This window comes from Triturus cristatus, chromosome 6 (genome assembly GCF_964204655.1).
Source record: "Triturus cristatus chromosome 6, aTriCri1.1, whole genome shotgun sequence".
NCBI lineage: Eukaryota > Metazoa > Chordata > Amphibia > Caudata > Salamandridae > Triturus > Triturus cristatus.
The window spans coordinates 913,130,711-913,148,120 of record NC_140589.1 but is presented as its reverse complement, the minus strand read 5'-3'; the positions used below and the strand labels follow the sequence as shown (position 1 = coordinate 913,148,120).

At 44.8% G+C, this 17,410-nt stretch overlaps 1 protein-coding gene across 2 annotated transcripts in view; it reads left to right on the top strand.

Moving 5' to 3' along the window:
* ADGB (androglobin) overlaps window positions 1-17,410 on the top strand; it is a 1,188,702-nt gene that overhangs the window by 482,432 nt on the left and 688,860 nt on the right. For both annotated transcript variants that reach the window (XM_085611585.1, XM_085611586.1), the window contains exon 13: window positions 3,356-3,491. In XM_085611585.1, coding sequence (XP_085467711.1) covers window positions 3,356-3,491 — 136 coding nt within the window. The remainder of the gene's footprint in view (window positions 1-3,355; window positions 3,492-17,410) is intronic.

The following is a 17,410-nucleotide window of genomic DNA, read 5'->3' as shown; positions in this document are numbered from 1 at the left end:
AACATATTATTAAATACCACATTTGATTCAAATACTCTTTATTTCAGTAGGATACCATAAAAAAGGTACAAAAAAGAAATATTAAAACAGTCATTAAAACAACATCAGCATGTTAAAAGATAATAAGCATAGCACCACTTGTTAAAAATTTCAGTATATTATATACCTGGTCATTTCATTAGCACATAGGGGAAATAAATTCTTGTGGGAATCTGACTAAAAATGTATGTTATAGGGTTAACAGTGTACCTTGTTATTTCAACATTATTTACTATCTGTTTTTGCTTATTATTATCCAAGCATGAAGCAGATAGCTAGACACTGCAAGTACGAGTTAAATAGTTGTATCAGCTTGGAAGATTCTATATACTTTGCTGTGCCTTCTAACAGATTGGTATCAACCATTTTGCATGAGGTTTTTGTACAGTGGACAGAAAAAAAACAAATGTGGAATGTCCTCATTCTGGTAGCCACAGAGGCTACACCCATGGGCGGAGTTACTCAGGGAGGTTGACCAATTAATAGTAAAATAATTTAGAGTCAAGTTTCAATGACGAAACTAGATTTACAATTTTTTTCGTAAATTAGGTTCAATATCATCAAAGAAGGATTCATAGTTATAATTTTCTTTTATCATTAAAAACGTGGTTGTTAAAATGCATGTGCCCTCATTAAAATAAGATTGTGCTTATGGGTGTCATTTTTTGTTTAGTTCCTTAGAAGTGGTGAGTGTACAGCAGCCAACTGGGTCACTCAACAGATTATCCAGACCCATCCCCATTAAAGAATCTTTTACTAATCTGATCCTCGGTAAGGCAGTAGCATTTGGATGCTTAGGGATTTCCACCAGCCCATTTCGATAGAGAATTGGCTCAGGGTGGCCGAAATGCATCTCCAAAAGATTAAGGGACAGAGCTCAATCTTATCAATAATTCGTCTAAGCCCCTAGATCAAGCCTCAAAGGTACTAAAGGAGTACTGACCGTTAAACATATGATTTGCCTAAAAGTCAGTTATTTACCATTTCCAGGGATTTACTGTTCTTGTGGTCCCAGATGTCTGCACCATATAGTGCTACCGCCAGTGCCTGGTGCAAGTATAATTGAGCTACCAGTGTTACAAATTTACAAAAATATTTTTTATACAGCTTCAGCTGTGATATGTGATGACCAATCTAGATGCTCATCTAGAGTAATCCCCAGATACTCAAAGAGATTGACCTGTTCTAGGGGAACACCATCTAGGGTTGTTTTGGCACAGGAGGACGAATGGGGATTGAAAACCACGTATTTTGTACTGCTGATGTTCGGTTCCAATCCCCTCATCCCACAACATCTGCTAAAGTCATGAAGTATTTTCTGTACCACGTGGGCGTTTTTGACAGCAAAAGGGTATTGTGTGCAAACAAGAGGGCTGGGACCCTCTAGCTGGCTAGATGAGGAGCATCATTATCACAGCTATTAAAAAAAAATGCTTGCTCATTTAAAAACAACATAAAAAGGATGGAGGCCAAATCCCAGCCCTGCCTTACGCTGTGCTTCACTGAGATATGGTTAATAAGTTCACCCAATTTGCCACATCTAAATTACGCATAGTTATTCTTGTGTAGTCTCTCGATTATATTGCACAAGTCTATACTCCTCGACATTAAAATGTGGCAGTTCCTAAAAGATATAGTTGTGGTAGGCAGGCACGATAACAACCATAATAGTCTGGAATTGGCCTTAGAACTTCCAAATATCCGAAGCAAGCAAACCAGCCTCCAACCCCTGGATGAATGGTGTAGACTTCCCAATTGCAAACGTAGAATTGCTCGGCAGACAGTGGCTAGGTCCGAAAGGGCTTTGAGCTCTATATATGGTAAGGTGGGTAAAGCCATAGTGGAACTTATCTCCATCAGGCCTGGAACTAATGATGAACCAGCAGCAAAGAAGGTAGAAGAAATTCACATCCCTCTCTTCTCTGGCCTGGAGGAGGATTTTTATAGAGAAGCTAAGACCAAGGAATAGTGTACCATCCTGGTTCAGTAAAAACTGTAGCCAGGCTAAAACCTCTCTGATTGCTGTCATTTAGAGCTGTAAGTGGGATGTTTTTTTGGGAAACAATGACAAAATACAAACTAACTCTAGGCCTGGCCAAACAGGACTGGGACCACCAAAATTAGGACCTCCTGTTAGCTGCCACTATGGGAAACAATCAAACTTTATCTTGGTATCTAATTGCCTCCGCAAATAGGGAATGAAGTTCCAGCATTGACAATAGTGTAGCAGCAGAGGCTTGGAAAGACCACTTTACCAACTTATATCATCAAAACGCCTATGGTAGGCCCACCCATTGAACTTCCTGATACACCACTGGGTAGTGGCATTGAGAGGGATGATAAAGGCGTTCCCAAGATAACCTGTAAGGAGATAGAATATGTGTTTAGTAAGAAAGCCCCTGGGAAAGCACTCAGTATCGATAATATACCAGGGGAAGTGTTTTTGACAGAAATAGAGGTGTGAGCACCATATTTTACAATGGTTTTTAATGCTATTTAAAGGGTATTAGTATACCAAAGTCGTGGGCCGGCGCTACAATCCTCCCCATAATCAAGAAAGGTTGTCCCTTGGACTCAGCTAATTACAGACCAATTAGCTTAATTGACACAGTGAAAAACATTTAGGCAAGGTCATACTGGGGATATTTCAGCATTGGCTAGAAGGGAACAATATTCTTTGTCCTCTTCAAGCAGATATAGCACGTCTATGGTGGCTCAGGTCTTCAGACTGAAGTTGATCTACTAGAAGACCATTAATTTTGCAAAGGGGAGGTTGTATGCAGTCTTTGTGAACTTAAGAGCCGCATTCGAACTTGTTTCCAGATGTTTGCTGTGGAAGCGTCTTGCCGAACTGGGTAACCCGATTTACTTGTGCAATATAAAAAAATTAAAAAAAGACCACATTCTTTAATTGATATTGAAAACTTCAATATTAATATAAAAACACAATATACTTACCCTTGATGTTCCCATGCTTTATATTCTGATCACCATGATACTGTAACGTCAATATTAAAAAACATTGATATTTTGTATTTGCTGTACTCAGATAAACCAGTTAATCTACAAGCATGCAAACATGTCCAGCAATTATAATGCCAAAGACCTTAGTTTACTTTTCAGATTGCAAGTTAAACCTCCTTCCACACCCCAAAAAACTATTCTATCTGTCTAGCTCACAAACACACCAACATATTTTGCCAGATTCTTTTTGAGCTCGAATAACTTTGCACTGCCTTATAAAAAAAAACATATTTTTAAAAAATCAAAATCAGATTAACAAATCACTTTGACCAGTTTTTACTCTTTTTTTAAGGCAACTTGACCACGGAATATTGAAAAGAGATTCTGCCATCTTTACTGGTCATCTCTCTGTTAAAGCGAAAGGAGAAGGCAGGAGTTCTAAAGTGACTAAAGGTCTCTTCACACTGCATGAAGATGATGGTGATCAGGTAAGTAATATTTGATTTTTGTGTTTATTTATCTGACGGTTTTATATACTACCAACATGCTGCTTTTGCCTCATTGACTACATTGGGGAACGGTTAGAAACAAAATAAAATAGCATAATTCCTGAAATACAGGCAGTTACAGCAATCAGGGAAGTGACATGAGGGCTTCTTGTTAATGTCTTCTACCTTCAAGTTTACTTTCCATATTCTCCTAGATTTGCATCAGTATACTGCAGAATCAGCTTCCTACATCCACGTAGTATGCCAGTTTCTATACTTGATGCAACCATTAGAGGTGTTGCTTAGCTTCCAATATTACCATAACCTTTTTAAGCTATTAGTACCCTTTGTGAATCGTAAACTTGTGGACAATCTGTTTCTTTGTAGCCCACCAATAGAAAATATACTAAATGTATACTTTTACCTTTTGTATTTCACCTACTGCTCCAACCCAAATTAGAAGCAGCGATTCAACCAAAATGGTCTGCTGTACCTCATCTAGCGCTTTCTAACTGAAGCAAGCTCCTAGCCAGGAGAGCATATGCTAGTTATTTGATCATTGCCCCCGCTCTAGAACTTTACAATTAGGAGCACAAGCCTATGGAAGGCACTGGCAAGTGAAACAAATGGGTCCATAACCTACCACCCATTGGCTCATTTAGCTCTCCATTCATCTCAGTCCAAAAATGTATTATTCAAGAAGCCCTTAACCCTTTTTGAAGAAAACAAGATTGCTCTCAGTAGAGCGCCTAGTTCTATTCTCTTCCTTCGCCAGTCACTTTCACTTTGAGGCAGAGGAAGGTATTTCAATGAAAGAGAATGTTGATGGAGACATTATTTTAACACACTCCAGCAGTAATTTGGGCTGTCCTCAGGCAAACTTTGCCAGAGACCAGCTTGGAAGAGAAATAGCAAACGTCACCACCCACACTCCAAAGGACCACTGGTGAAAACTCTGGTAATCATTTGATTATTTTATTTCATGAGGAGACTAGTTTATACCCCAAAACAGTTGTTACATACGCACCTTACCAACATATATTTTTAAGTATATTAGCAGACGGTATCAACTCTAGTGTCTGCTGTGTTGATTGGTATACCTTGGATGCATGCTCGGTATAACCAAGTCCTTTGCACAAGCTGGCACAAGCAAATCTAAACAGGCACTGTGCAGTCCAGCCTGATAAAGATAATGTCTTTCTTTCACACCTGTTTTTCAAATGGTACGTTCATTTCCTATTCCAAGGCATCAAGGTGTGGTGACTTCACTTCCTAATGTATTCAAATGATACTCAAGTCAATATTTGGCTTTATGTCAGTCACTTCTGAATAGAGGAAAGCTTCATGTGTCTCAACTGAGCCAACGCAGAATTAATATTATTGTGTACTGAAGCTACTAATCTGTCTTTTGCATGTCCATAACCTCTTGAGAATTCACAGCACCTTTCGGAAAAAAGCAGAAACGCGGATGTCCTTTTCAACTCAAAGTTACCGATTGTACCCAGAGTAAAGAACATGCTTGGAGATTAAGTGGAATTACATATCCAGAATGTAAATCCCGTCACGGCATAGGATACAAAAAGACTCACTATAATCAAGCCTGGGCTATCAAGAGAAATGTCAGCCTGAGGAAAAAAAGTCTGAGAACCCTGACTGTAAGAAATGTAGTTATTGCTTGAGAGGGATGAAACCCCTACTCAGGCAACAACCACAATCCTTGTCTGGATGAACCACAAAAGTGAATAAATTAACCTGTGCTTTCCCTCTGGTAGCTTGGCACAAAAGCAGTTAGGCTTGTCTTAGAGACACTGTGTTAAGATCTTGTGTTGCCTGTCTTCGCTGGTTTTTGCTGAAGCTTAAAGAGTTGGGTTCCCCGGAGCTTCATGTTGGTGGTCATCGTGGGCTGCACAAATGAGCCCATTAACGAAGAGTTCAAAACATCAGGATTTCACCTTTCTTTGCTGAAGAGGGCATTCTGATGCCAGCCAAGGGTCCAGGACCTGGGAAGGCAGCTCTTAGGGATAAGGTAATCATTGTAGCAGAGGCCAACATGGCTCAGGCAGGTGCAGTTGCTGGTCCATTTGTAGCGGGTCAGCTGGGCAGTTGCAGGGAGGGCTCTGGAGCTTGTTGAAGCCTTGTATCTCAGAACAGGAGGTCAGCCAACTGACCCCAGGAGTTACTGAGGTTAGTCTGCTACAAAGATAGCAGGTCCAGCCCTCTTTCTCAGAGAGTAGGGCTGGCCTCAAGCAGCAGGGCAGTCCTCTAGAGAACTAGGAATGCCTCAAGCAGCAAAGCAATCCTCAGGAACAGCAGCACAGTCCTCTGAAGTACAATGCTGACCTCAAGTAATAGGGTAGTCCTCTGTGGAACAAGGCAGTCATTCTGTAGTCCAAATGTCTCCAAGTGTACTGAAGAGTTGGTCTGAGGGTCCAATATTTATACCTGGTGCCATCCTTTGAAGTAGGAGAAACGTTTGGCCTATACCCCCATCTAGTTCTGGAAATTTCCCTCCTTCCTCTGCCTGGCTCCAAATGGTCTAGGGTGAAAAAAGGTTGGTGTCAAGTCCCTTTGGGAATGTGCTGGAGGAAACTCTCAGAAATGTAGGAAACAGCTCTGCTCCGCCCATCTTACCAACACGTAGTCCCCCTTTGTCTCACTGTTTGGGAGGCATACACAAATGCCAGCTGCCAAGCTATTCACATTCATGTGACCCAGGACACAGGCTGCAGGCACCAATTAGTTAGGGCAAGAAATGTCAATGTTTTAAAAGTATTACAAAAGAAGAGAATCTGGCTACCAGTTTTTGTGCTTCTATTTAATTAAACAGACTAAGGGCCAATGTCTAAGGGGCTCATTATGATGGCGGGCAGAAATCAGTTCGCCTGCCATCATAACGGTTTTGGGACCGCCCGCCAGACGTGCGGAGGTCCCACCAGTGCAATTAGGATACGCCCGCCATACTGATGGGCGCATCCTGGCGGGCGCATCCTGGCCTTTTAACATTGCGGACGGTGCTGCTGGCTGCAGCACCGTCCACAATGTCAAAAGAGCATGCACAGCATTTCCCTTCACATGTGGCAGACACCACGCGGTGCCTGCCACTTGGTGCATGGAACTGCCCATTACCCCCCCCACACACAGAGGGGGCCCGCAACGGGCTCCCAAAGCCAGTGTCCGCCTGTCTTTTTATGGCGGGATATCCAAAGCAAAAAGATAGGCGGAAGGGCATACCCTAATCACTACGGCGGTGTCTGCATGGCACCGCCGCAATGTTGCCCTGGTTCCGGGTTCCGCAAGGCGGGCGGAAAATGACCGCCTTGCAGAACCATGGCGGACGGACTTTCTGTCCGCCGCGGAACCATTCCCACCGCCAAATTAGGATGGCGGTGGGAATTTTCAGTATGATGGTGGAAGGACCGGCCAGCGGTGGCGGTCCTTCCACCATCATAATGAGCCCCTAAGTTCCTTGGTCCTGGTTTTCTATTTAACCATTTTTTCAGGATTTTATTATAACACTTTTAGCAATTTGTGTAGTCTGAAACTCAACAATACACTGTTCTGTACAAACAATTCAATTACATAAACTCAAACAATAAAAAATGACACTCGTAAATTGTGCATTCTCATACTGAATAATCAAAATAGTGCGTAGAAACAATTTAAATAAAAATAACTGTGTACATTTAAACATTACACCAGTTGAGCTTTGTGAACAGTAAGCTCTCTCATTATACCTTATTTAGTCCATTTTTAAGAGAGATGCTAGCCATGGGGGATAAGCTTAAGAGCTGGTGGGGTTGGAATCGGTGTTCCTTGTCTCTCTGCAGAATCTATGCTAAATCTTTTGTATAGTCCCTCATGGTAAAATCCGGAGAAATGTGCCGACGCGTTTCAAATCCCAGTTTTGTTCATGGAATTATCTTCAGGGCATTGACACAGTGTAATCTGGAATTGGCAAACATAAATAAAAATAAATCAGTGATTTAAACCCTTCTCAATATCACCTAGCTATGTTATTATGTTTATTATTGTTATAATATTCATGCTTGGTGAAGATTCTTTTTAGCGGTGACTGCTAATTGCTTTCCTGCCAAATCTGTCACAAATCGTTTCTGGTTTAAATGGAGGGGGCCTGCAGTGGTGAAAGAATCGTCATTAACAGAACGTTTGTTTGTGAAAGCATGCCTATGTAGATGTTTAGCTGTCGCTTACTTCTCTGCTATATTGTATCAATTTTGCATTCGGAGCGTGAAGAGCCCTTCAATCGCTCTGGAGGCTTTTTCTTTAAAATCGGAAGGAATGGAAACATTGTTTAATTCTCCCATCTGCCTGGGCCCATAAATTTGTACTAGATATGTGTTCAAAGTTTCAAAAAGCTTACTGCTTATTCCTCAAATTAATCCTTTCGCAGCCAGACTCCGGTCGCTGCTTGTTAGTTTTACCGTTTCCGGTTGCTTCACTTTTTTTGTCCTTTTTTCCCCTTCTGAGCCGGAAGTGCTTGTTTTGGTGTTTTTGTGAAATGTAGTGTTTGCCAGAATGCTCCATGTGAACTTGCTCTTAGTCTTTTTGTATTGTCTGAGTTAACTGATCGTAGAGTTCGATGTGCTGTATTTTAACATTTTCAACAGATACTGTATTCACTGAGTCTGCTGCTTTAAGTTTTTAAAGTATAATTTATGTGTGTCCAAACTTGACATTCCTGTCTATTCCCAATCAAATGTTAGCACCTATTAAATGTAATACGATAAACCAATGTTATCCAATGGAAGAGCTAGACCTTGCTGTAAATGAGTTTAGGAGTTTTTCACTAGCAGGACATGTAAAACTTAAAAACACATGTTCTTCTTTTTAAATACAATACACACTATCCTGTGTGCTGTTTAGATCCTACCCTAGGGGAGGTTTAGGGATGGCATAAGCTCTATTTTGCCAGGTTAAATTGGCAGTTTAAAACTGCACACAGGCTGCAATGGCACGTCTGAGACATATTATAAAGGTCTTCTTAAGTGAGTGGGACATTATGTGCTGCAGGCCTACCAGCAACCGTTATTTTGTAGCCTCTGGGTGCATGTTACACCACTTTTCTAGGGACTTATAAGGAAATTAAATGTGCCAATCAGGTGTAGGCCTATTTAGACATGTCTTAAGGCGTGAATACAAGCACTTTTGCACTGGTTAGCCATGGTAAAGTGCACAGAGTTCTAATGACAAAAAAAATGAATTCAGAAAACAAGAAATCTGAAGGCAAAAAGTTTGGGGGAAGAACATACCAAGGATTATAGGTCTAACCTGAGTCCCCCCACCCGAAAGTAAGGAGAATGACCCACTCTCATGGGAGTGCTCATCACTAAGGCGGAATTATCTTCAATAGACCATCAGTGGTCAGTCCATGGCAGTCCTACCTGCTGCAGGGCATGAAGCACCTCCTGGAGGTGGAGCAGGTGGTCCCAATTGGAACTGTAGACTGCAGTGTCACTGAAAGCCTCCATCTCAGCCAGGATCCTGTTGAATAACCTCTGAAAGGTGGCAGGGACATTCGTCAACCCAAAGGGTAACCATCAAAGCCCCTAACCCATCCATGAGCTCAGCAGCTCTGGGATGGGGTGAGCATCATGTTTTGTAACTGAGTTAAGTCCCCGATAGTCCACCTATAACTGAGTTCTGGGATGGCACACAGTGGGTGTGAGAAGTTGGCCTGGTATATGCTGTCCACTAATTAAAGTGGGACCCTGTACCAGTCCAAACATCCCCTTATGGTGATAGGTTAAAGACAACCTTTATTGAAAGCTATCCTAGTGGTAGCTATGGAGAGCAGCCTTTAGGCTAAGTCTTGAAGTAATGTAAAGCAGCTTGTTTTACCAGTCTATAATCTCTTGAACGACCAAATGAAAGGACAACCACACCAGGTATATATTCAAAATATATGTATTTAAGATAAAACACACCCCTCTAGTCTCTTTATGAGGCTGGAGTTCGAACTACTTAAGTTACAAGTCAGTATTCAACAGTAAAAGCACAAATACACATCTGGGCCCTAGGGGCGTACCAAACCATTTACCAATAAAGTGGTATAAGAACGATGACTGGACACAAGGCCTAGAGACATATTTATATTTGGCTATCCCCCATCCTGCCTGGACCTCTCAGCGCGGTCTCAGCACCTCCCCACCTTCACATTTTCACGCTTACCGGGTCCGTCCCAGCCGACTTAGGCGCTGAGGACACTCTCCATCCCGGGCGTGATCTAAACCGCGGTGGCCATTTTAGGTTGGGGAAAGCGTCAGACGCTTCCCAGTGGACAGCATAAAAGAGGAAGGACATGCCTCCGCGCAGCGGATGCGAGCAGCGGTCGCGCCGGGTCCGCACTGGAGTCGTGCCAGAGTCCTGCCCGTCTGCGCCCGTCAGCGCCAGGAAGGCGCCAGGGCCCAGGTATACTACTCGCCAACAAAGATACCCAGGTATTTCAAGGGAACTCGCACTGTCTCTTAAAAATCACTCTATACACTGCAACAACGCTCTGAACCCTGATACATGGGTAGGCCCAGTCGGCTGCCAGTATTGTAAAGCTATATTTGCCTCAGAATCAGTACCTAATGCTAAATCACGGCCTTTTGTTCTGCAAGGGGGGCTCATTAACGCTAGCTCACTGTGTAAGAATGCCCTACACATTCATGACTTGATCATAGAGGGGCACTTAGATTGGCTCCTGATCACAGAAACCTGGCTAAAGGCATGGTGTAATCCTGATATAGCATTGGCCATTCCGCAAGGTTTTCTAATTCAACATCTGGATAGACAGAATAAACGGGGAGGAGGCCTGGCCATCATCCATCGTGATACCATGAGATGTTCTACGTTTGAGTTACCAGATATTAAGGGTGCAGAGGCCATGGCCTTCTGTTTAAATATCCATGATTCTTTTACATTCTCTGGTGCCCTGGTGTATCGTCCTCCGGGCCAACCCAATGATTTCCTGGATAGCATTGGTGATGTTCTGAGCGAGCTTACGCTCAGATTCGCTCACTTTACGCTGCTTGGAGATCTCAATCTCCACCTGGACTCCCCGAAAGGACCAGGGGTAGCCTGTTTCATGGACATAATCAACATCCTCGGCCTGAAACTGTTGACACAGGAACCTACTCATATTGCAGGACATATATTGGACTGTATCTGTTCTAACTCTGACGCTGTGATGATTAAACCCCCTAGCATTCAAACCTGGTCAGACCATAAATTTGTCCCATTTGATTTGTCACTGGGAAACAATGCTCCAAGGATAATCACTAGGAAAATCATCAGGAGCTCCAAACCTGACTGGAAAAAACACTTACCCAGCCTGAACTCCTAGAGAAAGCAATAAATAGCAAACCCACACTAACTGGCCACACCTCAACAGACAACCAGCTGTTCTGTGAATGGATAATATCACTTAGTAAACCCTCTGGTCCAATAAGCTCAAATAACAATCTTCGAGGTATGAAAAACAAAAAGAGTGCCCCTTGGTTCTCATATGCGTTAAAATTGGAACTAGGCGAAGTTAGATCGCTGGAACGAAGATGGCGCAGAAATTATGAGGTTAACGATTGTTACACCTATAAAACTGCACGGAGGCAGTACCATACTTCAATTAAGCGGGCTAAAAAAGCCTACTACTTAGAGTCAATCTCCTCTTCAGACAATGGGCAGAAAGCAATCTTCAAGATCGTTAATAACTTTACCAACCCCAGGGTCCTCTCTCAGGAAATTCCACCATCCCTGCCCCTCTGTAACTCTATTGCCAACTACTTTGAAAAGAAAATCCAAGACCTTGTTAAGGATTTTCCAAAACCTATACTGACCGCCTCAGAAACTGGAAGGAGAGAGCCAATCCAGGAAAATATCAATATGCCCTGCCTTAACGTATTTGACCCCATCTCCTTAGAAGAGTCTCATCAGGCTATTCTTCTGAGTAAATCCGGATCTCCTTTTGATCCCTGCCCCCCCTCGTTCCTGCAAGTCTTGGTTAACGAGGTGAACCCTATCATTAACAGTATTATTAATTCTTCACTTTCCTCGGCTGAAATCCCTAGCGAATGGAAGCTAGCAGCTGTCAAGCCCCTCCAAAAGAAACCCCTGTCTGATCCGACTATCCTCTCTAATCTCCGTCCCATTTCACTGCTCCCTCTGTTGTTTAAATTGACTGAAGCATCTGTCAATAAACAACTTACAGAATTTCTGGAAAAAAATAACATCTTGCATGCCAACCAATCTGGTTTTAGGGCTAAACATTCAACTGAATCTGCCCTTCTATTCACGGCAGAGACCCTGCGAACAGCTCTGGACCAAAGGAAGAAGGCTGTCCTGATCTTGCTTGATCTGTCGGCAGCCTTCGACACGGTCTCGCACTCTATCCTGAGTGATCGTCTTTTTAACTCAGGAATAAGAGGGGTAGCGCTGACATGGTTCAAAAACTTTCTTGGCCATAGACGTCAAGTCACAGTGCTAGGGGAATTCAGCTCTGAGGAAAAACATATCAGTGCAGGGGTCCCTCAGGGCTCTAGTCTGAGCCCTGTACTTTTCAATCTATATATGGTTCCCCTGATTGAGCTCATTTCCTCCTATCAGATCAGCACAATGTCATACGCCGATGATACTCAGCTCATCCTGGTGCTGGACAGAGAGCTGCCTGGAGCTGAAGAAAACCTCAAAAACTGCCTCACTGCCACTTTCGAGTGGATGAAGTGCAACCATCTCAAATGCAATTCGGGGAAAACCGAAATCTTGCCTTTCGGTCCACAAAATTTGTTCTCGTCCAAACAATGGTGGCCTGAAGATGCCGAAGCCCCCCCAAACACCATCTCCTCTGCCCGTAATCTAGGCATCAAGTTCGATGATGCTTTATCATTTAAGCAACAAGCAGTGGCCGTGGCAGGCACTTGCTTTCACATCATCAGAACCCTCAGAAAGTTTTTTGACCTCCTTCCCCTTCCAGCAAGGAAAACAGTAGCGGTTGCACTTATAACATCTAGACTGTACTACTGTAACAGCCTGTATGCAGGAGCAAATAAATCTGTGCTCCACAGACTGCAGATGGTCCAGCATGCAACCGCCCGTCTGGTCCTTGGCTGGCCTAAGAAGTCATCGGCCTCGGCAGCCCTCACTATCCTTCATTGGTTACCAATACATAAGTGTATCCTATTCAAAATCCTGGTTATCACTTTTAGAGCCTTTCACTTACAGGGACCCAGGTATTTGTCGAATGGCTTCAGACGCTATCGTCCTGCACGCAGCCTAAGGTCCTCAAATCAAAATCTACTAGTGACCCCTAAATTTAGGCTCTCCAGTAAGGGTGGGAAATCCCTAGCTGTAATTGGCTCCAGGGCGTGGAACAAACTGCCATCTCAGCTTTGGCAAATTTCAACAGAAAAACTCTTCAGGAAAGCCCTGAAGACTTGGGTTTTCTCCCTCACAGACACTGCATACAAAGCCCTAGTATAATGTGCACAGGACCCCTCGAACAACATCAGTTAGCCAACATGTTCCATCTATGTTGACACCTAGCGCCAAGATGCTCCTTGGATTGATAGTTGCGCTATACAAATGTTCTTTCCATTCCATTCCATAGAGCCTTTAGAAGTGCTTGGGCCCCAAGGAACCACCCAAGGTAGTGACGTAGGGGACCCACGGGGGATGCGTGCAGTGTTAGAACACAGGCGTGAATCGCGGTTAACTTCTATGGGGAAAGTCTTGGTTGGAAAATTACAAGTTAAGGACCCTTAGAGGACGACTACAAGCAAACCCTTTTGGGCTTAGAGGTGTCTAGGGCTAACACCCATGGAGCACCGAAGTACTCGTGTTACCTCACCCAGGGAAGCCGGGTGCATAGGTGTCTTTTGGTGTTGGGTCACGGTGTCGTTTTCAATGGAAGCTGGCAAAGAAGTGCTGCTGCCGTGAAGAGGAGAAGTGTCCGAAGAGATCCAAGCCTGGATTGAGGATGGAAGGAACCTGAAAGCAGAGGGGACAGAGTCTGAGTCACTTACCAGTGACCAGGCGCACGATAGTCCAATGCCCACAGATGTCGGGTGCTTCAGGTGAGTTGACAGGTGTTTTGACTCTTCAGCCACGAGGTCCAGGAGGCATCGACGACGACCAGGAGCTGGATTCGAGCTGTCCCACGAAGTCTGTTGAGTGCTGCGGTGTCGGCGACCAGAATGGACCCAACAAGCCTTGGCAACGGCAAGTCAAGTGAAGATAGAAGAAAGACGTTGGTGCAGACCAGCAAGGTCTGGGGGACTCACCCAGCGAGGGTAAGTCAGGGCGCATCTGGAGCGAACCAGGAAAGCCCAAGCAGAAAAAGAGTTGCCTTCGTGGGGACCCACTAGCCAACGGGCTAGCGATCGCGAAGGAGCTTTGAGCAATCGCACTGGAAACTGGCCCACGGGTCACTCGTGGAGTGGGGGCCAGAGATCTTCGGCACAGTCGGTGCTCAAGGCTGGGTCTACTCGGAGCCCAAAGCACAACTTTGAGGAAGACCAGGACGATGATGTGCCGGCAAAAGTTTACTGTGTCCAGGGGTCACGGTTCCACGTCACCCACGATAGTCCTCAGCTTTGCTGTGGACTCAGGGTAGCCTCGGGGAAGTCTGGAAATCCACCTCTGGTGATGCAAAGACTTCGGCGTCCGGCGGGAGCTTCAGAGTTGCAGACCGGACAATGGCTTTTTTGGTGCTTGCCAAGCAGGAGAGTCACTCCTTGACCCCAAGGGAGATTTCTTCAGTCTTCTAGTCGAAACAGAAAGTCGAAGGTCCAGGATATATGTTGCAAAGTTTTGTCCAGGGTAATCTAAAGTCTCAAGGACTGGGTTCCTATACTTATACTAAGATAGGGGGTTGGACATACTCTGGGGACCCACCTATGGGAGGGTTTGGAAAGAGGGGTGGTTACACCCATTTCCTCTGTCCAGTTTTGTGCCAGAGCAGGGGCAGGTAGCCCCTGCAACCGGTTTGAACTAGACTATGCACAGGGACACCAAGTGTGCCCCCAGTGCAAGACTTCAAAGCACCAGAGAGTGCTCCCGCCCAGCCCCAATACACATCTGCCTGTCTGGGGAGGTGGTTACACCTCCCTGTGACCGGAAACCTATTGTCCAGGCCTCCCCTGCCAGAGTTTCGGTCAGCAGCAGGAGGCCAGACCCGTGTCTGTGGCAGTGGCATCCATTTTGTGAAGGTAGTATTCCAAAGGGGCTCTGCTCATGCAGGGACACCCTCTCACATAAAAACCAAGCACTCTGCCTTCAGGATTGTTAAGGTCTGCCATAGGAGTGACTTATAGGTTTTATATGTGTGTGCAATGGTAGTGATATAGGTAGCCTATACCACAGTAAGGGGTGCATGCACCACCTTACCCAGGCTGCAGTAGCAGACCTGTGGTGTCATTTTGGAGTGCTTCCCAGGGATGGCATAATACATGCTTCAGCCCCTGGTAGGCCTCTGAGGTACCTATTCCCTGGGGACATAGTATACCATATACTAGGGACTTATAAGACCCTCCAGAATCCAATTAGAGATGTACCTGGAAACCATTTTAGAGAGGAAGCAGCTAGGCTGGGGTCCTGATTAGCAGGGCCATAGCCAGACTACGGTCGAAAAACAGTGAAACACCAGCAAAAAGTGGGGCTACTCATGTGAAGCAGATCCTACTCTCCTACAGTGGGCAACTTTGGGTGCTAGAATAACTTGACTAAACCAAAATATGTTGTGGTGCTCAATCACCCCTAACTCACTCATCTTGAACGTAGTGTTGTTGCTATCTGGCACCTCATGAGATAGCCTGTAAATCTTGTTATACAGGCATGCTGTCCCCGTTGTCAATATTATAGGTACACAAATGAGTGAGCCAACGGGTCAAATTAGAACAAGGAGGCAAACTTCCACAGCAACTGGCAACAGTCCCTCTGCTGCTATGGAATCAGGGTAGGGAATAGGTTGACACCTTCCACTCACCCATCCTCCTCATTAGAAGATATATGGTCAGGGAGAAGTTTTCTCTCCTCTTCCACCCCATCATCGGTGTTATACTTGTATCTCCTATCTTTAGGCTGGAGCCAGGGCAGAGGAGGCAGAAAATGTGGGCACTTCAACAGGAAACCTCTAGAAGCTTTCCCACTTTAAAGGAGACACGTGGTATGAATGTTGGATCTCAGGCACCTACCCTTCAGTCCACTTCTTGACCTGTAGGGACTCTGCCAGTAAGAAGAACTGCTGTGCTGTGGAAAGGACTGCCACTCTGTTGAACTGCTGCCTTGCTGGATTGCTGACCAGCTCTCCTGCTGTCCTCCTGCCCGAGTCGGAGATATTTTGGCCTACACCTGAACCCAAGGGCTAGTCTGCTGGCCTCCAGTTCGGAGCCACAGGGACATAACAGACTCCCAACCACCTGAACACTCACCCAAATCTAGCGAGAGCAAGCCTCTGACCCCAACGTGGTGCCCCTTAGGTCCTTAACCCTTGGTGTTGCTTCAGACAGGGTGAACATTGAGCTCTTTGCAACTGTAAATGGGCCTGTTGGTGCAGAAACCTTTTCACTACCCCAGTTCGTTGGCGCAAAGTTCAGTCAGACCCTTCGCACTATAGCATGGACCACTTGTGGGGAGTGCCACCGCGAAGCACCAGCCCGACCGTACATGATGGCAACAAGAGCTTCGCATTACAGTGACATTCGTCCACGACGTCAGACTTGCTCTTTGCTTTACATCGATGACCATCTGCGACGCTTCTCTGCTCCTCGAGGCCCCCTTCACTGCAAACGGGACTGTTTGCGCTGGACTGAGAATGTAACTTTTCAGCAGTCCTAACCTGGTCTCTGTATCTGATTCGCATTCCATCGCAGTCGGCCTGAACTTGTGATTTTCTCCTGGTCTTGCACGCCCAAATAGCCGCGAGTGGTGCTTTGCGCTTTTTGACTGTATTTACAGTTAAATCTTTAAAATTGCATATGTCCGGTACTACTGATTAGAATTTTGTTATTTTAGTCTTGTTTTATTTCTTAAATTCTACTCTTCTTTTCAAATTTAGTGTGGAATACCTCTTGTGTTGTATTTTCACTTTCTTACAGTTTGAAGTGTTGCATAAATGCTTTATACATTGCCTCTGAGTTAAGCCAGACTGCTCTGTGCCAAGCTACCAGAGGGTTGAACACATGTACATTTGTGTTTTGCTTGTGACTGTACCCCAACAAGGATTGTGGTTGCTGCTTCAGTAGGGTTCTCTCCCCCCCCCCCCAAACCAGTAGCCTAATTTCTTCCAATGGTGTTAAACTGTGACGTTTTGGACAAGTGTTTGTGCAGTACCATAGAGCGATTTTGTGTTACACTACCATCCCATACTCTCAATACTGCTACCTGACTGTCTGTGACTATATCTGCAGCAGTGGAAGTTGAGCTGGCCAACTTGAAGAATTACACAGTGGTAGAGCTTTAACAGTTCTAAACCAAGACACTGGAGCTGCAGAAGAATCTGAGGGCCTGCTTAGAGGTTCACCAGTCAATAACAGCTGCAGAGGAGCAGGATGATAAAGATGATATGGATGAGCAGGATCAAGGCTTGGATATCTGCACTGAAACACAGCCTTCAGTGGAGGAGGATGACCCATCTCCTGAGGCGGAACTCCCTGCAGAGAGGAAGTTCAGGTAACAGATGGCCAAGCTTAAAATGGAGGAGAAGCTACCCCTGGCATAAAAAAAGTTTGGCTCATAAGAGGAGCTTCAGAGAGCTGGCCCTTAAAGCTAGATAAGCAGAGGCCAGCAGCAATGATGGAAGCATGAACTCAATGTCTAAAGGAGACCTAACAATCTGGTGCCTAATTTTGTGGTGGACGATGACAAAGATAAATGGTTTTCAGCAAGCCAAGTTACCCTGAGGCTGCACACGATCTCAGAGGAGC